Source organism: Notamacropus eugenii, chromosome 1, assembly GCF_028372415.1.
Source record: "Notamacropus eugenii isolate mMacEug1 chromosome 1, mMacEug1.pri_v2, whole genome shotgun sequence".
In the NCBI taxonomy this organism is placed as follows: Eukaryota; Metazoa; Chordata; class Mammalia; order Diprotodontia; family Macropodidae; genus Notamacropus; species Notamacropus eugenii.
The window spans coordinates 521,486,488-521,512,946 of NC_092872.1; the positions used below are offsets into that span (position 1 = coordinate 521,486,488).

At 42.2% G+C, this 26,459-nt stretch overlaps 1 protein-coding gene across 2 annotated transcripts in view; it reads right to left on the reverse strand.

Annotated features, from left to right (window-relative positions):
• Positions 1-26,459, reverse strand: part of WFDC5 (WAP four-disulfide core domain 5) — a 34,821-nt gene that overhangs the window by 6,990 nt on the left and 1,372 nt on the right. The window contains exons 3-4 of one of the 2 annotated variants that reach the window (XR_011972382.1): positions 13,786-25,090; positions 2,596-2,647 (exon numbers count right to left, since the gene is read on the reverse strand). Coding sequence is in view for 1 of the 2 variants with exons in the window: in XM_072633702.1 (XP_072489803.1) it covers positions 1,663-1,747 (85 nt within the window). In the remaining variant the exon portion in view is untranslated. Of the gene's footprint in view, positions 1-1,662; positions 1,810-2,595; positions 2,648-13,785; positions 25,091-26,459 lie in introns of those variants that run through there. The other variant, XM_072633702.1, reaches the window with a different exon arrangement.

A 26,459-nucleotide genomic window follows, 5' to 3' on the forward strand; every position in this document is an offset into this window, starting at 1 on the left:
GAAGGACACAGACTAGAGTTTCCAAAGGGCACCATTGGCTCCCATACTCATTCAGGGTAAGGATGGGGATCCAGGGTCACTGAGGTCTACTGAGGGGACCAAGGAAGAAGCTGGTCCTGGCTGCAGTGTCCTATTCATTCAAGGCTCCTCACACCCCTTAGAAAAGCCTCAAGCTCCATCCTTTACTCCCTAGGGATACACCAGATGCCTCAAACAATTTAGAGAAATGCTAGGCCAGTCATGCCCCTTAAGGGTGCCATGTCCCGTCCCTTGGGTTCCTCACAACCCTAGAGAATGATCTAATTCATCAGTCACTAGGTCTCAGCTGTTCAGTTTCTGAGCTATCCTGTCCCATTCAGTGAAGTACCTCCCCTCCCCCACTCCAGTCAGCAATTGTTCAGGGTTCCCTGGACTAATGGGGAAGGGGCTAGAATTGGCTCTTGCTGCTCAGGCTCTAGGAGCCTCTAATATAGGTCAGAATATCCTAAGAGGGTGTGGAAGGCTTCAGATACCAACCTTTATACAGACAGGGAGGCACCTGCTGAGCAACTTCCCTGACCCCAAAAGTCTTGGCAGCAAGCTGTGTTGAGTAGCCTGTCTGGCCTAGGCAGTGGCTGGACCCTGTAGCCTCCAGCCTAGTCATCCCCCACCCCCTAGTCCCCAGAGTAGGCCTCGGATCAAGTACTCAAATTTCCTTGCACAGCCTCCATCAATTCTCAGCCATGATTTTCCTGATACCCCAGGGAAAGCTTCCTCACCTCTTGCCTTCCACCAGCCACAGCTTCTAGATTATTGTCCACAAACAGATTTCCCCACCTTTCCCTCCCAGGCCCTAGACAGAACCTTCTAATTTGCCCCCAGCCTTCAGATTCTTCTATCCTCACCTCTGGGACATACCCCACAGCTTCAGAAGTTTCCTGAGTTGGCAAATGGAGTCTCCAATTCTCCCACAGCCTTAGTCAACATCCTCCAGTCTCTCAAACTGAATCACTGATGAATTGTTGGTGCCCCCACACCCCCTCTACAGATTTCCCCGAAACCTACCAGAGCCACAGAATACCCATAATCTCACCTACCAACCACCAGCCAGAGCTCCATGAGTAATTCTGTGAGAGCTTCCAGCCACAGATCAGGATCTGAGAAAGGAATCCAGGGTTCGCCCTCCCTGGCCCACCACCACCAGCAAGGGCAGTCTCTCCTCCCCCTGCCCCAAGCATCCTGGAAAAGTGTCCCTGGCCTGAGGTTCTCCCCCTCCATGTCCATCTCTACCCCCTTCCATCTCCAGATCCACACACATTCATATATGTGCCTTCACATACAGCAACATGTAAGCCTGAGCACAGAGAAAAGGACCCAGAGGAACACAGATCTACATATACATCAATCAATTTATACAAGGTCTCATATGTACAGACCCATATACACATACACACACACAGAAATATAATCGCATGCATAATACACAGGACCACAATGCATTGACACCCAAATAGACACATACCCTGGCATGGCTTCCACTCAAGGGGACAAGTGCCACTTTGTCTTGGAGGCCAATGTAAACCATTGAAGCCCCAAGACTAGGGCTGGGAAGCCAAATGGGACAAAGCTTGGCATGGTCTCTTCCTCTACCACCTCCCCTGCTCCCCAGCTGCCCAAACTTACCATGTTTCTTACAACCTACTGTACCAGGTAGCTGACTGCCCAGGGCCAACAGGGCTGCCAAGAGAAGAAGGCCTTGGGCCCTCATGCTGCCCCCTGGGAGCCAGGCTAATGCAAGCAAAGCCGGGGGTGTCTGCTAATAAAGGACTTCGAATCTAGATTGGTGGCTGAGTCAAGGGAGGGGGACTGGGAAGAAGGGCACATGCCATCTTCCTCCTTCTGGGACACACCCTGCTTCACCCCACCCCCCAACTTGAGATCAGGATTGGGCCTCAAGGGGAGTAGGGACTTACACAAGTCTTTGGGAATGTGGCCACAGGCAGCTCTGTCCCAACCCCAGCCCTCCCAGGGCTTCCCCAGAGCTGCCTCTTACCTGCTTGAGACCCAGATTTTCAGCTTAGAAGAAAAAGTCTTTAGGAGGGGGCACAGTGAAATAAGGAAGAAAAGGTGGACGTGAGCAGAAGAAAGTTGTTTGCCTGGTCTCCTGGCTAACTCTCGATCAAGAGTCAGGGGCCCTGGGCTACACAGTTAGATAGTATCACCTACCTTCTTTAGACTGTTTCCTCTTTCTCCTCATCTAGAAACAAGAGATAGGGACAGATGACCTCTACAATACCCTCCAGTTCTATCGCTCTCTGCTTCTGTCACCATCATAACTATCTCCAACCTCTGCCAAAAGAGGGCAGACCCTAGAGTTTTTGAAACCAAAGGGGGTGACCACCTTGACCCTTTATCCATCTGTCCAGAGGACAGAATAGAAAGAAATTAGTAGATGAACTTAAGGTAGTCTGTATAGCAAGAAGTGTGCTAGACTCAGATTCAGGAGGCCCATGTTCCCATTCAGTTTCTGATACCTTTTAGCTAGGTGACATTTAGGCAAGACTCAGTTTCCTCATTTATAAAATAAGAATAATAATATTTGTAGAGTTAGAGTACCTGAGTTTGAATTTCAAGTTGTCATTTCCTAGTTGGGTGAGGTTGTCTTCCCCTGTAAGATAAAGGAGGTTGGACTCCATGACATGTTCCCAGTTCACATAGATCAATTGTTAAATTTTTAGTGTGAACATCTGTAGCAAACACTAAAAATCAGGGCTTGATTTATTGTTTTACTGATTGCCTAGACTTAAGAAAATGTTGGAAATGCAGATTAAAACTTAAAATAACGTGTTTACATTTGTTTATTCTCTTGGAGAGCCGTTTGTTAAATACAGTACCACTGGTTGACCCTCTAGTAGATAACAATGCACTTGGAATCAGGCAGATGTGGATTTGAGTCTTTCAATACTTTCTAGCTATGTAATTATGGACAATCCTCTCTGAGTCTCAGTTTTCTCCTCTGTAAAACAGAGGAAATAACACCTGTGCCTCAAAGGTCTGTTAATATATCTTTCTATGTATGGTCATATACACACATGTGCTTGTTTTCCTTCTATTTACAAATCCTAAGATCTATGATTTAGACCTTAAAATATTATATGTCACTGTGAGAAATTCAGGTTAGGCCACAGGTGGGACTTCCTGACACTGACTTGAATTTGTGAATGAGGGCTCTGAAATTCCCTCCTCCTTCCTGAGATGTAGGAGGTGGATCCCCCACCTGCCAGTTGTAGGAAGAGAATGGGAAGTGAGAATTCCACTGTACCCATAGCTCTATCACCTTTCGGTACCCTCCCCATCTTAGAGATCTTGATCTTAACTCCATCCCAAGTGGTAGCCAATAGAGGTGACCCTGAAATGCCTTCTTTCTGGAGCAGCTCTCCCAAGGACAAATGAGATTAGGATCATTTACTTCCATTATGCATGTGGGGCTCAGGTGCTCCAGTCTTAGAGGCTTTGTGAGTGCAAACAAGTCTGGGCTTTGCTTCCCCTCACTGTCCTCTTAGAATCCTGAAAAGAAAAATTCACCCTCACCACTAGGCCTGGAGCACCCTGAATCTCAGATAATCATATAGCTAGCATTTATATAGCATTTTCAAGTTTGCAAAGCACTTTATACACACATACACCTACACACATATATTTGAAGGGGGTGGCAGTCAGGGTTAAGTGACTTGCCCAGGGTCACACAGCTAGTAAGTGTCTGAGACTAGATTTGAGCTCAGGTCCTCTTGACTGCTATTTATTTCTCTCTAATGAGAAGCTAGGGGACATATTGACTTAGAGTCAGGAAGACCTGAGTTTGAATCCTGTTTCAGATACTTACTAGCTGTATGACCCTGGACAAGTCACTTAACTTCTGGTGAAAGGAATATTAATAGAGTATTGTGAGCTATGGTTTTGAGTAGTGCCATACCCCAAAACAGGCTTTGAATTGGGGATGTTACTCAAAGATAAACACATGTGATGATCTCCCTTTAGGCTGTGATAATGTTTAATATAAAATTTTGGAATAATCTCTTTGTTCTCTCTGAAACAAACTCAGAGAATGCCTCTTCCTATGTCAGCAAAAGCCAGCCAAAGCTGACTCTGCATTCCTTGGAGATCTTTAACCTATGACATATCTTGAATAATGGGTCTTTCCTTTGTATCTTATTATCTATAGACACATACTATGTTATGACATATCTTGAATAATGGTAAAGAAAATATAGACATCTTAGGTCATAATTTCTATTGAACATTGTTTGCCCTTTCCTGCATCAGTTATCGTTTGGGGCAGGAAGCCTGCCACTTACTAGTGGTGGGATTTCCTTACCACCTGGGACATATGTTTACCCAGCTTGGAATCTCAAGACTTGACTGACATTGCTTTGTTAATTGTCCTGTCTTACTGAATTTATGATTTGTTCAACTAGGAGAGTTCCTTTCTCACGGCAAAATGTATATAAGTCAGAAGATTTCTGCACTGGGTAGCCAGAACATTTCTGGCTCCATAATGCATTATGTAACTGTTTTCTTTAATAGGGAATTGAATTAAATCATAAAATGTATGCAATTAGCCTGTTGCCTTTCTTAACCAAGTTTTCAGGTCAGCAGTTATGGCGCCCAAACGTGGATTGGAACTGTGGAACCGAACGGACCTTGCCTCATCTCGCCAACGCCAGGACTCCGGCGCCAATAGGAACTATTTTTCCTAGAGTCCTGGGCCTTGACGGGGTCGGGGTAAGTCCTTCCATTCCCAGCTTCCAAAGAACTCTCACTTTAAATTCCCTATTAAAGGAAACTCTGGGGACCGGAGACCAAGTCGCGTTAAATCGCTCTGTATTACTTAGGTCTCCTCTGGCGATCGATCTCAGGAAACTTAGTACAGGTATTGCTAGCACTAGTGTCAATCAACTAAAGATAGCCCTAAATTATGTTGGCCACCACAGGGCTCTTTTAGACCGGTCAAAGTTACTTTATCTTACAACCAAATTAAGAAAGGCCAACAAAACAACTAGCCAGCAGCGAGAATGTTTCATCTTGGGCTTTCTGACTTGCCTGAGCGAGAACAAAAGACAGGTAGCCTCTTCCCTGTAGGGCTGGGAGCTGCTTCAGCACCTAGCCGTATCCTGGCAAAAAAAAAAAAAAAAAAATCTTTTCTTCTTCAGGGGCTCCAGTCTGTCCTTCCCTTCACTCCCTCCGTCCTATTCCTTGCCCCCTTCCTCCCCTTCCCCTTGAAGGCCTCTGATCTGGGGAAACTGACGGCACCTAGATGCAATCTTTCCCCCTCGCCTTCCCCTACCTTAGACCTGAGGAAAGCAGCTTCTGTTCAAGCCTCTGTTGCCTCCCTCCCCCCCATTCCCCCTCCCCGCTTTCCCGTAAGGGCTCTGGTCCTGAAGAGGACAGTTACAATCCACCTAAGAACTAGAGGCCTGAAACTATTCGCATGGGGCCTGTTCCTTTAAGACAGTCAGAAACTTTGGGGCACCAAGGCTCCCCACCCCTCCAACAACTGCAGGGGTGCTCTGAGCAAAGGCTGCAGGATTCCCCTTGGATTCTTGCAGCATCCTTTCCTCAGAATGATAATAGCCAATTCATGATGGGGATTTCTAGCAAGCTTCTAATTGCCTTTACTCTCTGGGTTGTTTTTTGTGAGCTACGTTTGTAATTGTCCTGTTGTCATTTTGTCTGTTGGTGTATGTCCCTGTCTGTATCATGTGTGCTGTGAATGAGTGTGTTATCTTGTAAGATTTAAATGCAAGCAGCCAGACTTCAAGGGCTGCAGCTAGGGAAATTAACAAACAAAACTTTGAGAATTTTCCTTGTCATTCTGGTCTGGCCAACCTGGAATTACAATGGAAAGTTAGATCATCTTAGGTAAAATCATTTTTAGCAGATTTGTATGTTGTGAAATTAATCAGAAATATTTCGGGAACTGATCATTTGAAATTACTCCTAAGATTGTGAGTAGCCCACCTTTCTAGGTAAAGCCTGGAAATGCCACCTACGTCCTAGACATTCTGCCCACCCTGTCCCAACACCTGCATATCGCCTTAGGGGCTCAGTAAATTCTGCTGCTTTGGGGGGGATTGGTAAATGTGGATGAATCAGGCCTGTAGCAAGCATTCTCTAAACTCTGCCTGCGAAAGTCACCATGGGACATCAGTTTCTCTGCTCTTGGTAAGCTTCACTTCTCTGTTCAGTTGCAAAAAGTATTTTATCTCTGTTTGACCCATTTTCTGATTTGTAAAAATAATTATGCTTGTTGTTATGGGATCAAAATGATAAAATGATTGTAAAATGCTTAACATAATGACTGGTATATGTTACATACAACATTATTATCTCTCAAATGTAATTGTTACCTTTGAAGTGGTTTTAATTGCTAAAAGTAATAAGATCAGTAATTTCTGGAAATGCAAATTATACCATCTGCAGTTATTGTTGTGTTAAAACTGTATTTCTAGGATTGTATTTCTGAATTTCTCTTAGATTGTGAAAATTGAGTGACCACTGTAATCTAGAAATAGTGTTAGACAAAGCAATTTTTAATTTGAATTTTGTTGAAACTAAAAGATGTTGGGAAAATTGTGTAACACCAGTTGTGTTACTTTATCAGTCCTGCTAACCTTGTCTTTTAATGTTTTGTAACCGTCATTTAGAAAATCAGGTATTTTCACCTTTATCTGTTGAGAAAAAAAAAAAAGTTAAAGCTTAACAATTTGGCTATCTTCTGTGAAGTTGTAGGATTGTTAACTAAGTTATTTGGGATTACTGTTTGAATGTTGAAACCTAAAATTGTTAAGTGATTCCTATGTATGGAAAGGAGGGAATGGAGTGAAAATTTTATTTAGATTCCCTCTGCCCATTCAGAACAGTCCCACAATGGAGTGAAAACTTTATTTAAATTCTTTCTGTTCATTCAGAACAGTGCTCCCATTCCTGTGGTTAAGATCATCAGTCCTAGTAAAGGAATTTGGTTTGTTAATGCAGATTCTAAACAATGAATATTTCTTGCACAGAAGTTGTAATAGATAGAGAGAATTTTTAATAATTGGCTTTTACATCAGGACAAGTTTTAAATCTGAGAAGGAAAGATGTTAAATGGAATCCCTTATGTGTGTGTGTCCTGGTAAATCTTTATTGTTTATTGTAACTCCAAGAGAGTGGAAATAACTGTTATCTGACTCTAAGTTGTGATTAGTGAAACTTGCTGTTTAAGGTAAAAGGCATTTGGGACCATTACTATTTTTTGTTTTGAGTTTGAATTTGGGTATAGTTGTCTGCATTAAATCAGTATCTGAGACACATGCCACAAAGGAATATTTCTCATCTGACTAAACACTGAGGGGACAATTCTAAATTCAATCTAGGATGGGTTCCCCCTGGCTCAGTTTCCCTATTGTGTTCCTTTAGAAAGGAATGTTTCTCACCTGTCTGTTCCTGAGTCTGGCTATGAAACAGATGCTGCATCATTGGAGAATTTCACTCTTATCTGAATTCAACAGAGTAAAGGATGTTTTATCCTGTCATATTTTGTATGTCATATGTCCCTGCTTTTTCCTTCTATAGCAAATTTCTATGGTCAATGACAAGTGACCAGCAAAATATGTGAGCCTTTTGTATAATCTTACTGGAAAATCTAATATTATTTTTATCTGAAATTAGAACATATGCAGAAATTTATGTAAACTACTTAAGACTCACCTTAAGATGTTCCCATTGTTTAAAAGGATTTTTAAAAGCAACAGTGTTTTTCTGTGAGTCAGTCTCATGTCTAAGAACACTGCAATAATTAAGAATTCAGTTTGTTATAATTCTTTGGAAATTCATATTACTTAAGAACATTTTTGTAACAACTCAGCTTTAATGAATTACAGTTTTAAAGGTTTATTTTTGCTTAAGAAAAAAATGGAGAAAGAGATATCAAGCATTTTAAAAGTTTCCAACTAGTTTTCTTCATAAGAGTTTAGTGAACATTAGAGTAAATTTTAAACTGTTTTCAAAGAAGGAAAATACTTTTAGAAGAAATGTTTTGAAAAATCATGTGTGATTCTTAGAAGGCCTACTAAAACTTCAAAATAAAATGCTGTTAAATTAAGCTGTTTTGATCTGAATATGTAGTCATTCTATGGCCTAAGTTAGAGTTAAAGATTGCATTTGAATTTATTATGTAAAAGATTTAATTCCTGAAGTATCTCATTCTTCCAGAGTGAGTATAATTAGGGAAGAATAACAACTTGTGAAACAAAGACATAATTCCATCAAACTATAAATTTAGTCATTAACCTCTTTGTTTTGTTTAAGCTGGAATGAGATTCCAGTACAGTTATGCTAGCAAAAAGTAATAACTTGTGAGCTATCTTGTCTTATGGTTAAAATGTAAAAGCAAGTGGAAGATTAGGATTGAGAGATTTGGAAAGAGAAATTAAGTTCTGTTTGAAACTATGAAAGGTAGATAAGATTTGGGAATAAATATGGGGTATCCAAACCCCTCTTGCTCCTAGATAGTTGCTCTGGATACTTTTGTGTCAGTTTCAGATAGTTTAAAGAGTGAGGAAGTATTTTATCTGAAGGATACCAGCCAATATTGATTTGCTATATAAGACTGGGACTGCAATTTACTATTGTTTGAAGTTCTGATTACAGGAATACTTGTCTAAGTTATCATAAAGCTAATTGACATGTGCTGCAGGCTAATGGTGGATGCTTGGAAAGGTTTTGAAGACGACCTTGGACACGGCCTAGGTAGGATCTTCCTAACTCTATTTCCCAAATGTGCTATTTCCTTTCTGAAAAAGGAAATTTCCCACCTGATTAACTCTGAAGCCCTGCTTTCAGCACCTGGTGACCTCACATGTCAAATAATGGCTTATTCCTGGAATCAACCAGAACTAAGGAGATCCTTTCCTTCTGTTAACATTGTCCCTCTTTCTCTTTTATAGTAAATCTTTATAATCAAGAAGTTCTGTAAGTACAATACTAAGTCTATCAAATAATAAATGGAAATTGGAGCATCTCTGAGTTACTATAATGGGATGCAGGAATGAATAGCTTACAACTTTAACCTATATTCCTGGCCAAATAAATAAATATAATATAGACATAACATCAAGGAAATGATTAGATCAGGTAATAAGACAAAGATGTAATGTGATAGATGTCTAATTAGAGTAGCAAATTTTGAGGAAAAACAACAGGATCAGTCTGATTCCTCTAAGAATTATATACAGGAGTATATGATTGGCTTCTAAAATTTATCATGCTTTTGATAATAAGATCTCAAATCTGGATTTTTGCACAAGATTGTATAAGATAGTGGTAATTTATTTCTTGTCTGTTAAAGTACCTGTCCAATAATTTAAAGGGCAGGTGAGTTCATTTTATGGTTGAACTCTCACATTTTAAAAGATTCTTATTCCAGGTACAAGATTTAGGAAAAGATAGAAACAGCAAATAATGTGAACCTGAAATTTTCTGAAATTTCAAAAAAAAAAAAAATGGAGAACAAATTTTAAGTAACTGTACTAATTTATGTTGTCAGAAGTATCTGGGAACTTCTAGATTTGAACCAGAAAGGCAGAATTTTCTTTTTGAACTGTCCCAAGAATAAAACCTATTGTCAAAGAAAAGATATCTAGGTATCAGATAACTACATGAGAAATCTGGGATTCAAAAAGTTTTGTTTAAATGAAAATTAAGAATGCATTACTGGGATACAAGGAACTTAATGTTAATTAACATTGAAATAATAATTGCATTGATTTGTATGGTTCATGTTTAATTTTCTTGTTTATATTGGTGACATGTAAATCTCCCTTTCAAAACTAGTCTATTGTGAGCCATCTAAGTTTTAATCTGTACCTGACTTAATGTAAAAATGCAATTTGTGAACTGTAAAAAAAAACTTCATTGTGTTGTTTGAACCTAGCCCTGCATGGCTGGGAAACTGAACTATTGCTAAGTGTCTTTAGCCATGTTAACTATGTTGTATTGTTTCATTTCAATTATCAAACCATGTTTTCTGGGAGACCCTGTCAAGTTTTTTGCATAAACTCTTGGATCCATCTGTCACCTCCATTGCTCCTGCTCCTGAGTGGATCATGCCCTCCAATTTTGAAGAGGCCTGAAGACGATGCCATCAGACATAGACAACTTTCCCAAGAGTCTGGACCAGACTTGCATGAAGAGTAAACTCTCACACTACTGGTTATTTAGAGGTTTTTATCATATCTTTGTTGGTCTACAGGCGAAGCCTTCGGCTTGCCTTTGACCAAAAGGAGGGAATGATAATGTTTAATATAAAATTTTGGAATAATCTCTTTGTTCTCTCTGAAACAAACTCAGAGAATGCCTCTTCCTATGTCAGCAAAAGCCAGCCAAAGCTGACTCTGCATTCCTTGGAGATCTTTAACCTATGACATATCTTGAATAATGGGTCTTTCCTTTGTATCTTATTATCTATAGACACATACTATGTTATGACATATCTTGAATAATGGTAAAGAAAATATAGACATCTTAGGTCATAATTTCTATTGAACATTGTTTGCCCTTTCCTGCATCAGTTATCGTTTGGGGCAGGAAGCCTGCCACTTACTAGTGGTGGGATTTCCTTACCACCTGGGACATATGTTTACCCAGCTTGGAATCTCAAGACTTGACTGACATTGCTTTGTTAATTGTCCTGTCTTACTGAATTTATGATTTGTTCAACTAGGAGAGTTCCTTTCTCACGGCAAAATGTATATAAGTCAGAAGATTTCTGCACTGGGTAGCCAGAACATTTCTGGCTCCATAATGCATTATGTAACTGTTTTCTTTAATAGGGAATTGAATTAAATCATAAAATGTATGCAATTAGCCTGTTGCCTTTCTTAACCAAGTTTTCAGGTCAACAGCTGCTATACAAACATGTTTCTGTTGTGGATGTTAAATGTGTTAGTTGGGAACATTCTATATTCTAAGGTTTCTTACAACTCTCATATTTTAAGATTCTTGGAAAAAGCTTTTGTGTCAAAGTTCTAGCCTGGTGCTGAGCTCCCCCATGGGATAAAGGTGCTGGCCCCAAAGTGGGAGAATAAGGGAGGGAGTGATAGAAATCAGCCCCCATCAGACAGAGAGAGGGTCCAGAGCCTGAGAAAACCTGAATCAGAGAACCATAGGTTTGGAGCTAGAAGATCCGGACCTCAGAGGTCAGCTGGTCTAACCTCATCTTACAGATGAGCAAACCGATGCCCAGAAAAATCTAAGTGATTTGCCAATGTTATATAGGGGAATGAAGTACTGAGGGCAGTATTTGAAGTCGGACAGAAAGCGTTAAGGAAACAGAGGCTCTGGTGGCAGCCTGGTACCTGACTAAATCTGCTGGACAGTACCACCTAAGTGCCTGCCAGGTGCTCTACCATAGCTCAGAGCTGAAGATAAGGCCTTTCCCTGGCAGTTAGGGATGCCTCCTATGAGGCTGGCAAAGGAAAGAGCCTGTTTTTGAAGAAACAAAACTTATACACAGAAAGAACACCAATACCTCTTTATAGAGGACAAATGAATGGGTATACCCAATCAGGACTATAGGAGGTTAGAGTGCTGAGAAATCCTTTGGAGTCAAGATAGGACAACAAATCTGGATTTAGAGTTCAGAGGACCTGTTAAAGCCTATCCCAGCGACTTACGATCTTGGGCAAGCCACTTAACTTTTCTGGGCCTCACTTTCCTTATCTGTAAAATGATTATCTCGAGGTTGTTGTTGTAGAATTTAAACTCTCTAATGTCAGGGTCTGTCTTTCATTTTTGTTCTGGTCTCCTGAGAACTCCTGAGTACCTTGTACATTGTAAGCATTTAAGGTTTGTTGAGCTCCTAGACTGAATTGGGTCAGTGTTAGAGCTGGAAAGAACCTTAGACTATAGGCAATAGATAAAAAGAGAGATCATCCAGCCCAATTTCCTTCCCTATTTCATAGATGAGGAAATTTCAGTCCCATTGAAATCTCTTGCCCAACTTCACACAATGACTCTCGCTGACATTGTGCTTTAAGGTTTGAATCATGGATCACAGTTTTTATAACTAGAAGGGAGGAATAAAGGCTGTGTGTGTGTGTGTGTGTGTATGTGTATGTACATGTATATATATGTAAATATAACTGACATTTATATAGAGCTTTCAGGTTTGACCAGGCCTTAAACCCAGGTGTTCTGACTCCCCAGCCCAGTAATCCTACTAGCTTTCATTGGCTCCCTCTCAAGATGAATAATAAACAAATCAGAAATAAACCAACTCTCCCCTCAAATGATAAGTTGTTGGTCCAGAATGGGGAAGGGCTCAGAGAATAAGACATTTGTAAAGGAAGAACAATGGGATTCCCTTGGATTTCTCCTTGGTGGTCTGAGATTCCTTTGAGAGATCTAAGTGGTACAGTGGATAAATCACTGAATTTACAGTCAGGAACCCCAAGTTCAAATTCAGCCTTAGACCCTTACTAGCTCTGTGACGCTAGGCAAGTCACTTAACTTCTGTCTGATGAAACTTCAGTTTCTTCAGCTGTAAAACAGAAGCCAAGGGGTTTAAAGGACCCTGGATCTGGGACTAGAAGGGACCTCAAAGGCCAGCTAATCCAACCCTCACATTTTAGAGAGGAGAAAACAGAAGCTCAGAGAGATTGCCTAAAGTCATGCAGGTAATAATGAGAGATTAAGTGACTTGTCTAAAGCACGTAGGTAGTAATCACCTTCAGAAATGACATTTGCACCTGTTCCTCTGGTTTCAGAACTGGATTTTTCCCCTACTGTATCATAAATCAGCATGCTTCCTGAGGGAGGTGAGGATGAGCAGGATTCAGATTGTCCTCAGGGGCCCATTTTCTGGGTGTAGCATTTCCTCCCTCAGCAATGTGGATGGTATCTCTCCACCTAGTCCAGGAATGAAGGGTTTTCGGGTATTCAGGGATTGGAGCTGAGTGGGGAGAAGCCTTGCTTTCCAGAATGTTAAAGCTGGAACAAATCTTACAATGCAGCATCATATAATAGAAAAAACACTGGATTTGGAATGAGAGGCCCTGGGTCCCAGCTCTGCCATTTCATAACCTTCGACAAGTCACTTTATCCCCATAAGCCTCCATTTCCTTAACTGCTCCCTGAAGGTAACCATTTGCACCATCTACCTCTCAGGGATATAGTGAGGATCAAATGACATGATGCATACAATGTGCTTTGTAAATCTGTAGAAATCTGGGGTAACTCCCAATCCTCTCTTAACATTCCTTTTCCCAGAAGGGGAAGGGAAAAGAAAGGGAAGAAGCATTAATAAGTATCTGCTATGTGCCAGACACTGTTCCAAGTGCTACGTAAGTATTATTTAATTGGATCTTCACAACAACTCTGTGAGGTAGATGCTCTTATGATCCCCATTTTGAAAAAAATAAGGGAAAAACTGGAACAGAGGTTAAGTGACTTGCTCAGGGTCCTACAGATAGCAAGTGTCTGTGGCTGAGTTTGAGCTTAGATCTTCCTGACTCCTGACCCAATGCTCTACCTACCATGCTGCATAGCTATCTCTAGCAAAAGGCATTTTATTTCAAAGAAAAGGTAATTGAAACAGAATAACCAAATAAATAGCAAGTAAAATTATACACACAGGAGTGTACTGTTTCTCTGGCTTACACCACCAATGTGAATAGGAGCACATGTACGAGACAAGTATGGCCACAGTGGCATGCCTTTTGAAGACACGTGATAATAATAACTAACATTTATATAGATAACACTTACCATGTGCCAGGGACTGTGTTCAACACTTGGCAAACATCTCATTTCATCTTCACAACTCTTTAGAAATAGGTGTCCGATTATCCCCATTTTACAGATGAGTAAACTGAGGTTAAGTGCCTTGCCCAGGGTCACACAGCTAATTAGTGTCTGGGGCTGAATTTGAACTTAGGTCCTCCTGACTCTAGGCCTAGCACTCTATCCACTGCACCACCTAAAGGCAAACAGGCATTTAGGATCAGGGTGGGGAACCTGAGGCCTTGAGGCCACATGTGGCCCTCTAAGTCTTGACTGAATCCAGGATTTGTTCCGTGAAGTTTGGGTTCAGTCAAAGGACTGCTCTTGAAGACCTAGAGGTCCACATGTAGCCTCGAGGCTGAGAGTTCCTCACCCCTGATCTAGGAGTCCAAACCATGGAAACATACTCTTCTGATAGCATCTCCACCTAACCACCTCTCTGTCTCTGACACTGACCCTGGCCAATGGCTGTGGGTGTCATCATTTGCTCTGGTGATGCCCACCAGAAACAGGCTGATGTGTGGCTAGCTGCTTATATCATCTCCCACAGGGCTCTTGCCACTGGGCTGCTCTCTCTAGGTTGTCTGCTGCTCTCTGCTGGGATTCTCTTGAACTTCACTTGTATTGTGGCTTCAGCCACAGGGAGGGGCTTTCGGGCTTCTGGCCATACCCTCCAGCTATTTCAGCTTTTTTTTTTTTTTAAATGAGTTGTGGTCCACACCTGCCTTCAGATAGACAGATTGACAGAAAAAGCCAGCAGAAACGCTTGGGTTCATGTTAAGTCGACCTTTTCAAACTCCTTTGTTTGTGCCTCTGTTGCCATCCTCTGATCCCAGTCTACTATCAGATTTAGGTTGAGAAAATTCCTTTTGACTCTTTCCAACTCCCATCTTTTCTCTTGTAGGCCCTGCATATCCCCCTGAGAGCTTCACTTAGCAAAATCAAAAGGAGGTGGAGAGAGACCTGGGAAATTCTTATCCTGCATTCCTAGCATTAACACAATTGCTGCCTTCCTTGGGGAGATCTCGAATATCAAATATCAAAACTAGGAGATAGCAACAGCAACTCACTTTTGGGTAATGCTGGAAATTTATCGATTCTAGTTTTATAAAGTGCTTTCTTCGCAACAAACCTGTGAGGAAGGTATAGGGTAAGTTTTACAGAACAAATTCTTTTATTAAGGGGATTTGTTCTGTGAAGTTTAGATTCAGTCGAAGGGCTGCCCTTGACGACCTAGAGGGCCACATGTGGCCTTGAGGCCACAGGTTCCCCACCCCTGATAAAAGAGACCCACATGCATCTAAGAACATGAGTAGATCCATCAGAGATACCTCATGATACCAAAGGTGCTAGAAAACCTTTGCATCCCAGGTCTCAGAGATTAGGAACTGAGACTGAGATCTACATGGAAAGGTGCCTCATTCGCTGCCATTTGGGGATGAGACTAGGGGACTGGGGCCCAGTGCGCATTCAGTACAGTCTGGAATTATTTGCTGACCCAGATGCTCAAGCAGAATTTTCAGCTGCCTCTATCCTCCACTCATTCCCGTGGCTCCCCTTTGATAGTAAAACTGTCACTATCCACTCACCAATCTCAGTCATTACATATGGCAGGATGGGGGTGGGTAGCTATAACTATGGTGTCTGGGGCTTTGCCCAAGGACAAGGAAAGTTAGAAGGTGCTGATAGCACTTTTACTCTTTCAATAATCCAGAAACAATTTAGTTTAGCATTTAGCAGAATAATTAGTTAAAATCAGAAACTACCAAATGGCTTCCTTTCCTGTAATACCACATCTCTGCTTATCTCCTTTTTGTCCCTACCCTGGAAGGTATATGTTTTTGCTTCAGACACCCATATCCTGGTCCCAAAGGTTGGGATTGTTTTTTTCTCTCAGGATTGGGGACAGGATTGCATTTCTTCATTCAACATTGGCCACCCAATGAGCCTTGTCCCCTTCTCTCACTCAGACCATAACTTCCCTGGGTCCCATGACCTTCATACCCTTGAGATCCCACCAGATTGAAGCTAGGTGTCTCTCATCCAGCTTTCACTACTTGGCCTTGGAATCTATTCTACCTGGGAGCTCCCAGAATCAGCTAGAAGTTGGAGTTCAGGGGTAAAAGAAGCACACACTGACCATGCTGACCTCTCTCCCTTTCCATCTCCTATAATCAGGCATTTATTCAGTGCTTACTATATGACAGGTACTATGCTAAGGGCTTGGGATACAAAGAAAGGCAATAATGCCTACTCTCAGAAAGTATACATTCTAACTGGGGAGAAAATATGGAAATAATGAGGTACATACAGAATCTATACAAAGTAGTTGATGAGAGGAAGGTATCAATATCTCAGAGCACTGGCACTTCTTGCAAAAGAACTCAAGCTAAGTCTTGAAGATAGCCAGGGAAACTAAGAGGCAGAGATAAGGGGGAAGAGTATTCCAGACATGGAGGACAATCATTGCAAAGGATAGGAGAAGGAATGTCACATTCAAAGAACTACAAGTAGATCAGTGAGCTCAAACAAAGAGAGCACAGAGGGAAATTGAGTGTAAGAAGAGTAACGGCAGGAAGTAACCAGATTATGAATAACTTTAAATGACAAACAGAAGAGTTTTTGTTTTATTCTAGAGGTAATAGGAAGCCTGGAGTTTATTGAGTAGAGGAGAATATGTGTGACATGATCTGACCTGCATTTTAGGAAAAACACTTGGGCACCAAGTGGAGAATGGATTGGAGTGTGAAGAGACTTGAGATAGGGAGACCAATTAGATTATCACAATAGTCCAGGTGAAAGGTGAGGAGATGCCTGGGTGAGTGGAGAGGAGACATATACTGTATAAGAGATGTTGTGAAGGAGGTAGATGGTGGGAGTGAAGCAAAGGGTTGATATTTGGCAAGTCGGGATTGGTGATAGAACAAGGGGATAAAGGACTGGAAAGTAAAAGATAGTGTAGAATTGCATTTTGTTACTCTAGGAACCAAGGCAGGTAAGGAAAGAGAGTAGAGCTGGGACAGAGGTGATAGTTTCAGAATTAATAGGGGAGTGGAGAGAATGGAGATCACTATGAGGATGAGGACTAGGGTTATGGATCATAAGACATAGGGAAAGATTGAATTAAACTATTGTAATCAGATCATAGGATTTCCAAGTTTGTGAACAAGAAAGTGGAATATGTGTGGGCGATGGCAAGATCAAGGATGTGACCATCTCTCTGTGTGTCCAAGATGGATTAGAAGAGTGTTTTTGTTCAGTTATTTCAGTTGTGCCTGACTCTTCATGAGTGTGCTAACCATTGAGGAAAGAATGAATCCAGGAAGAATATCAGTGGCTGAACAGAGATCTACTGAGGGAAGCATGAGATTAGATTATTTAAGGTCCTCCCTTGAGATTCAACTTCCTGGCAGATGTTGATACTTTGTCCTCTGAGACCACAAGAGGCTCACCTCATGATAGGCCAGAGCATGCAGGGGCATAAGAGTTCAATCAGGAGACTAGAGTACCTTTATTGTCCTGGAGGAGATCAGGGAGAGAGAGAAAGCAGGGAAGATCTCATGAAAGATTTGTCCCAGAAGAGAGTCCCACAATGGTGATGCTCCTGAGGCAGGGCTCCAGAGAACCAGAGATTTTGGCTATTGACATCACTTCCTCATTACCTGAATTCAAAACAGCCATGAAGAACTCTAGAGAGTCTCTGATAGCTGGCTGGTAGACCAGAGCAACTCAGAGGCAGAGGGGCGTTGCTTAGATGGATCAACTCCTAACGTCCTTATTGAACATCTTTCCCAATGCGATAGTGAAGTAAATTTCCTTTCCTTTACTGTTGAATTAACTATGACTGTTTCATTTTGTTCCAGTACCAGGTATAAACAACCAAGGGACTACTCCAAGTCAGCCCCAGCCTAGAACACATGCCCTCTATCGAATTTGCCCCAGAGCCTAAACTTCCTAGCTATAGCTCTGTGGCTACTCTGAATTTTATTTTTAAAAAATCTGGAATGTTTAGTGGACTGAAAGCTCAAGATGAGTCAGCAGTATGATGTAGCAGCCAAAAAAGCTAATGTGATTTGGAGTTGCATTAAAAGGAGCAAAGCTTCCAGGAACAGGAAAGTGATAAATCCACATCTGCCTTGCCAGATCTCATCTGGAGTACTGTATTCAGTTCTGCAAACCACAGCTTAAGAAGAATGCTGATACGTACTTGGATGCAAGCACATTTTTCATTTCTAGGTCCCTGGCACTAAAATCACTCATTTTATCTATAGGGGCCCCCTCCAATTAGTTCTTCCCTCATGCTCTAGTTAGTAAATTACCAGCTGTCTTCTGAGTTCCAGTACTGAATCTTCAGCCACATGTTAGCCATTTCCATCTGGATGCCCCATTTCAAGCAATCAACAGCCCACTCCACCTCAGCGATACACAGAGATGGTTACACCCTTGATATTGCTGTCAACTACAAATGTTCTACTTTCCTATTTAGGAATTCCAAAATCCTCCATCGAATCCTAACCTTTGGTTTGGATCTTTCTCTCTTCCTTACCCAGTTATTGTCCTCACAGTTGCTTCTAATATTTCTACATCCTCTGTTCTTTCCTAGTATATACCCCCAAATCGGTTATTCTCTTCTCAGTGGCCCAGTGGGTAGAGCTCTGAGCTGGAGTCAGGTAGACCTAAGTCTATAATCTGGCCCCAGACACTTCCTAGTTCTTTGACTCCTTGGCAAGTCATAACCTTTCTCAATCTCAGTTTCTTCATCTATAAAATGAAGATAATAATAGCTCCCAGGCCAGGATTAACATATGTAAAGTACTTTGCCAATCTAAGTGTGATATAAATGCTAATTATTATTGTTATACAGGCAGTTAGGTGGGGAAGTGGACAGAGTGTCAGAGCCTAGAGTCAGGAAGACTTGAGTTCAAATCCAGCCTCAGATGCTTACTAGCTGTGTGACGCTGGACAAGCCATTTAATTCTGCTTGCCTCAGTTTTCTCATCTATGAAATGAGCTGGGAAAGGAAAAGGCAAACCACTCCAGTATCTTTGCCAAGAAAACCCCAAATGGGGTCTGACAAAGAGTTGGACATGACAGGAACAACTGAACAGCAACAAAAATGATTATTCCCTGTATGTCTTTGGTAAATCAATTCAAGGCTACAATCTATATGCAAATCCCTTGTTCCCTTGTCCTATTGCCAATCATGCCTTGCCAAGTCCCAACCTTAGATTATCCCCGCCATCTTTCCTCAATATTCATATGCTGTTGAACAGAGCTAGAAGAAGTCACAGAACCATGATGAATGGGACCATTATAAATTTGTTCCATGATCTCAGTGGCCTCTCACTGCAGAAAGGCAATTCTTTTTCCCTCCTGAATGGATTCAATCTCCCACTCACTACAGATGCTGTTGTATAGCTTTTCACCCTCCTCAAGTCTTCTATGACACCTTCCTCCACTCAGCGTTCTCAACTGAGGACTTTGACTTCTATTCCACTGAAAAAAACTAAAGTTATTCATCAAGGGCTCCCTCTTTTCCCCTCCCCTTAATCATTAGATCATCTTTCCCAACTATTTCATCCTCCACCCCATCTCACATGAAAAGATGGCTCTTCTCCCTGCCAAACCCAAACCCAAACCCTCTACATGCATCCTGGATTGCATCTTCTCCTGACTTTGCCAGCAGACTCTCCTCCTATCCATCTCCTATCCAGCCAGATCTCATTGACTTTTCTTTGTCCCCATTCTTCCTGACCTTCCTGCAGCATTTGACATTGTATATTCTATTTTCTAGGTTAACTTGACACCAGTCTCTCCTGTTTCTTCTTCTACCTGATGACTCCTTGTTTCTTTACTGGATCTTCATCCAAGTCAGACCCACCAACTGTAGCATCTTTCCAGGGTCTATCCTGAGCCTTCTTTCATTTTTTCTCTATGTTATCTAACTTGGTCTTCTCATCAGTTAACATGGATTCAATTATTATTTTGGTGAACATGTTCCTACATCTAGACATTTAACCCTAATCTCTCTCCTGAGAAATAATAGCATACCACCACCTGCCTCTTGGACATCTTGAAATGTATTCCCTTAGGCACTTCAAACTCACGTGTCTAGAACAGAACACATTACCTACCTCCTCCTCCCCACTTCCAAGCAAAATCCTCTCTTCTTCCTAACTCCCCTACTACTGCTTCAAGAACTTTGGATTTTACTGTCCAACATGGGAGACACTGGCACAGGACCACTCAGCATGGCATGCCCACAACAGAAAGCGTGCTGTGCTCTTTGAGCAAAGCAGAATTGAGACAGCACAAAGTAAATGCAGGATGCGCAAATTTGGGATATCTACCCCAAATATGCACATGGACTGTGCCCAACCTGTGGTAGAGCATTCCAAGCTCATATTGGTCTGATCAGCCACAGTCAGACACAATGAAGCTTCACTTCATCATAGTGATGTCATTTTGGTCCTCTTCTTCGAAGACAAAGGACAATAACAACGACCGACCATCCAACCAACCATTACTGCTAAGTGTGACACTGACTCTCAGTCACCAGGTTCCCAATCTCATTGTCATTCTTAACTCCTGTCTCATAATCAGTTGGTCCGTAAGCATTTATAATGTGCCTTCTATGTGTCAGGTACTGTGCTAATTGTGGGGGGATACAAAGAAAGGCAAAAGACAATCCCTGCTCTCAAGGAGCTCATAATTCAATGGATGAGATAACATGCAAGCAACTATATACAAACAAGCTATATATATAGTGGATAGATTAGAGACACTCAACAGAGAGAAAGCACAAGAATTAAGAGGAATTGGGAAAAGCTTTCCAAAGAAGGTGGAATTTTATCTGAAGGAAACTAAGAGGCAGAAATGAGGAAAGAGAGCATTCCTGGTATAAGGGACAGCCAGTGAAACTGCCTGGGGCCAGAGACAGCATGTTTTGTCTGAGGAACAGCCAAAAGGCCAGCTTCTCTGCATTAAAGAGACCATGGTGGGGACTGGGGAGCTGATGTAAGTTCTAAGAAGACTGGAAAAATGGAGGGGAAAGCAACTAGGTTAGGAAGGGTTTTGAATACCAAACAGAATTTTATATTTGATTCAGCAATTGATATGGAATCATTGGGTTTATCGAGTGGGGTGAAGGATATCATGATAAAACTTAATACTTAGGAGATCAATTTGACATCTGAATGATGTTCTGGAGTGGGAGTGACAGACTGATCAACTAGCAGACTATTATAATAGTCCAGACTTGAGAAGATAAAGGCCTGCACCAGCATGGCAGCAGTATCAGAGGAGAGAAGGGGGTAGATTTGAGAGATGGTGCAAAGGAGAAATTGACAGGTCTTGGTAGCAGACTGGATATGGAAGAGAGGAAGTGAGAGGTAGTAAAGAGTTGAGGATAACACCTAGGTTTCAAGCCTGGGAGCCTGGGAGGATGGTGGTGTCCTCAATAGTAACAGGAAATTTGGAAATTTTGGGAAAAAGATAATGAGTTAAGTTTTGGATATACTGAGTTTAAGATTTCTATATTCACCCTTCATACCTAATCTATAGCCAAGTCTTGTCATTTCTGCCTTCACAGTATTCCTTAGATGCCTCCCTTTCTTTCCACTCATACAGTCACCATCTCACCACCTCATGCCTGGGTTTTTGCAGTGGCCTTCTAACTGGTCTTTCTGCCTCAAGTCTCTTTTCTCTTCAATTCATCTTCCAACTTGGTTGCCAAAGTGATTTTCCTAAAGTATAGGTCTGATTGAGTTACCACTCCCTATCCCAAACCAAATAAACTCTTCTTGCTGTGCGCTCATATCTGATACTTTACGGCCCCATCTGGGGTTTTCTTGGCAAAGATACTGGAGTAGTTTGCCCTTTCCTTCTCCAGTTCATTTTAGAGATGAAGAAACTGAGGCAAGCAGGGTTAAGTGACTTGCCCAGGGTCACACAGCTACGAAGTATCTGAGGCCACATTTGAACTCAGGAAGATAAGTCTTTCTGACTTCAGGCCTGGCTCTCTATCCATTGCCCCACCTTGCTGCCCCCTAACCCTAACCTAAAAGTTTAACAATTGACCCTCATGAACTGGGAACATATCATATTGAAGACAACCTTGCCCAACTAGGAAATAACAACTTGAAATTCAAACTCAGGTTCTCTGACTCTACAAATATTATTATTCTTATTTTATAAATGAGGAAACTGAGTCTTGCCTAAATGTCACCTAGCTAAAAGGTATCACAGTCTAAATGGGAACATGGGCCTCCTGAATCTGAGTCTAGCACACTTCTTGCTATACAGACTACCTTAAGTTCATCTACTAATTTCTTTCTATTCTGTCCTCTGGACAGATGAAAAAAGGGTCAAGGTGGTCACCTCCTTTGGTTTCAAAAACTCCAAGGTCTGTCCTCTTTTGGCAGAGGTCGGAGATAGTTATGATGGTGACAGAAGCAGAGAATGATAGAACTGGAGGGTATTGTAGAGGTCATCTGTCCCAATCTCTTGTTTTCCAGATGAGGAGAAAGAGGAAACAAAGTCTAGACAAGGTAAGTGATGTGGTCTAACTGTATAGCCCAGGGCTCCTGACTCTTGATCGAGAGTTCTTTCTAGGAGGCCAGATTTCTTCTGCTCATATCCCCCTTTTCTTCCTTATTTCACTACACCCCCTCCTAAAGACTTTCTCTTCTAAGCTGAAAATCTGGGTCTCAGGCAGGTAAGAGGTAGCTCTGGGGAAGCCCTGGGAGGGGTGGGGTTGGGACAGAGCTGCTGTGGCCACATTCCCAAAGACTTGTGTACGTCCCTACTCCTCTAGAGGCCATATCTTGATCTCAAGTTGGGGGGTGGGGTGGAGCAGGGTGTATCCCAGAAGGAGGAAGGTGGCATGTGCCCTTCTTCCCACTCCCCTTCCCTTGACTCAGTGACCAGTCTAGATTAAAAGTCCTTTATTATCAGACACCCCCATCTTTGCTTGACTCAACCAGCTCCCAGAGAGCAGTATGAGGCCCAAGGCCTTCTTCTCTTGGCAACCCTGTTGACCCTGGGCAGCCAACTACTTAGTACAGTAGGCTGGAAGAAACGTGGTAAATTTGGGCAGCTGGGGAGTGGGGGAGGTGGAAGAGGAAGAGGTCATGCTCAACTTTGCCCCATTTGGCTTCCCAGACCTAGTGTTGGGGCTTCGATGGTTTACTTACTTGAAAATATTTCTTTGTTATAAGAGGCAGCTTTTGTTGGGAATGGGGGGGGAGTTATAGAGAGGAGTGAAGGGGTAGTGATAATGCTACAAAAAAGGAAGAAAAGAATGGCAATGAAACATTAAAAAAACAGAAAGAAGAGGGAAGAAGGAAGTTCAGGAGGGGACAGAGATAAGCAAGGTAGTGTAAGTTCTACCATGTTGAATTTAAATAGTGATAGGAACTGGGCCTGGGATTTCTCCCTGGTGAGGAGATTCCCTCTACAGCGGCTGGTCAGCACCTTCTCTACAATTTAAAATCTTGGAGAGTCATCTAGAAGCCTGAGCTTCTACTAAGGACTTCTAAGTCCTTAGTAATAGGTCCTCCACAAATATTTGTTTAATTGAATTGTTCAAGGTCTCACATTTAGGTCAGGGATTATTTCATCCTTCTTTGTCTTTGTATATCTGGCCCCCAGTCCAGTGCCTGGCACCTCAGAGATACTTGATAAGTACTTGTGGACCGATTAGGCTGCAGACCAAAACAAAATCCAAATCTCTTGATTTCTAGACCCCTGCTCTTCGCATAGTACAGTACTGTCTTGCTCCTACAGGGCCAGTTGGCTTAACCTGAGAACTCTCTTTTGACCAGGATGGAGAAGCTGATGGAGAAGCTGACAGAAGCTTCAGCAAAATATGAAATCAGAAAAGTGCATGCTCAATTTCTTTTTCTATGCATTTTTGGTCCTTTTAGTACTCATCCTCATTCTCTGCCTACTCCTCTACTTACTAGCTATGTGGCATAGGACAACTTACCTTACCTCTCTGAAACCTTCTAAACTAGGGCGTCTTAATGCTTTATGAATGTCATAGACCCCTTGGGCAGTCTGGTGAAATGTATAGACCCCTTCTGGGAAGACAGTTTTAAGATACAAAAAATAAAATAAGTGGGATTGCAAAGAAAACCAATTATGTTGAAATACAATTGTCAATATATCTTTTAAAAAATAAGTTCATGGAACCATGAGTAAAGAACCCCCTTGTGCTATTCCTATTATCATAAACTCATTCTCATCATTATGTCAAGGGATAGAATATGATGCCTGTTTCCTTCTCCCCAGGGATCCATATTGTGGCAGAGGATTCCGGAGGGGAGATGCTCCAAAGAACCATGGATATATTATTTAACCTCCCTAGACCTCAGTTTCCTCATCAGTAAAATAAGACAGACTAGAAGGTCTCTGAGATCCTCTTCTAGTTCCAGAGCTATAACCCTATGATCCATTAAGTGATGACAAAGGAATTTTAGCCATTCCTGGCAGAGAGGGTTGAGAGAGTGGTGTTCCCTGAACCTTTCAAAGACCATTTGTTGAAATAGGGGTGGGGAACCTGCCAAGGCTAAAAGATGAGGTGACCTTGAAATGAAGGACCAGGGGACACTAGAAGAAGAGACTGTAGGGTCCCTCAGGGCTGAATCCTCTCTACAAGAGAGCTAGGAAAGGATACTGGGGAATAAGATGCTCCAGGGAAGGGCTCACAAGAGAAGTAGGTGGAGACCTGACTGGGAACTGGTAGGAGCTTGTGGGAAAGACCTTGCTGCTGGTTCTAAGTCTAAGGTGAGATTTGGTCACGTTAACTGGAAGACAATTGGTGGTGGTGGGAGGATTAATATTGAGCTTCGAACCCAAATCCTCTCTATAATAATAATGCTCCTTCATGTCAAAGCAAGGCCTTGAACCTAGGTCATGGGATTCCTAGGCCAGTGCCCATTCCACTGTGCCATATTCCCTCTCTTGGGGTTGGGTAGGGAGGCCCCAAGAGCCTGCCTTCCTTCATCTTAAATCACATCCAAGGACAGCTTTGTGGGGGCTGCCCTGGGGCTTCATCTCCTTCCCACCCGCCATACTACTTCCTAGGAAACCCTCTCCCTAGTCACAAAATAGAGAACAGAAATGCAGGGGGATGTTGTGTCTTTACTGATGATAGGAAGAAAAGACCCCAGGAAGGGAGACAATCTCTCCCACTCAGAGGTCCAAAGGAGAAATCCCAGGGCAGAGACTTGAGGGAAGGATGACACTTCAGCTCTAGAGCTCCATGGTCTTCACCTGTGAATTTAAACTGAGGGAGACAAAAGGATTAGTCCAGGGATAGAGCACTGGGGGCCAGACCAGTATACCTTGACATAGAAAGCACCTCCCACATACATAAACCCTGAAAGAGCAGCCCCTCCTTGTCTCCTGCCCAATTCCAAGGGCTTAGCCTTTTCCCAGAGATGCTACTGTCCAGTAAAAAGAAGGGAAAGGAAAGGGAAAGAAAAAAGGGGAGGTAAGGGGAGGGAAAGAGCATTTATTAATGCCCCCTAAGTATCAATATCTTATTTGATCCTCCTAACAAAACTTGGGAGGTAGGTGCTATTAAGATCCCTCTTTTATAGTTGAGGAAACTGAGGCAGACAGAGGTTAAGTAATTAGTCCAAGCACAGGTAGTGTCTGAGGCTGGATTTGAACTTGTCTTCCTTGACTCCAGACCCAGGGCTCTGAGAACACTGAGCTAGGAGTCAGAATACTGATGATTATGCTATGTGATTCTGTTCAAGTCATTTAGTTTAACTGAGTCTCAGTTTCTCTGTCTCTAACAAGGAGAAAAATAATCTTTATCATTATCCAGTTCACAAGGTTGTTGTGAAAGATTAAAGGAGATTCCCAGAATCATAGAATCAAAGCACTCTAGACCTGAAAGAGACCTCAGAATTTATCTGATCCATTTCCTGCCTGAAGTAGGAAGTCTCTGTACAAAGTTCTTGAAAGGGAATAATCCAGCCTTTATTTAAACATCTTCACTTACAGGGAACTCACCACCCGCCAAGGCAGTCCACTCTGTTTTCACACAGATAACTATTAAGAGGTTATTCCCTAGCTGTGTGACCCTGGACAAGTCACTTAATCCCGATCCCTCACAAAAACTAACAAAAAGTTATTTCCTATATTGAACCCCAATATGCCTCCCAATGAAATCTTCCAGCTGTTCTCAGTTCTATCCTCTGGGGCCACAGAGAGTTAACATATATTTGTTGAATGATGCTCAAATGAAGGTCAGAAAGAAATCACGTAATCCAAACTCATCTAGCTTGTTAGTAGTGGGATCATACAATTAAGGATTTAGCACCGGAAAAGACCTTAGAGATCATGCACCCCAATCCCCTCATTTTACAAAAGAGAACTGAGGCCCAGGGAGGGGGAATGGTTACCCAAGGACATCTAGGCAGTAAGTAGCAAAGTCAAGGTTATTTCAAGGACAGGTCTCTTCGGCCAGCCCTCCTCACCCGCATCCTGTTCTATTCTGGCCATCTTTCTCTTTGTTGTTTTCTCATTTTTTCCTTGGAGAGGAGGACTTTAAGCCTGGTTCCTCTCCATATTCCCTGCCTAAATCCCCCCCACCCTCTCCCTCACTAGGTTTTCACCTCAAGCAGCCCTTTACTGAGGATAGC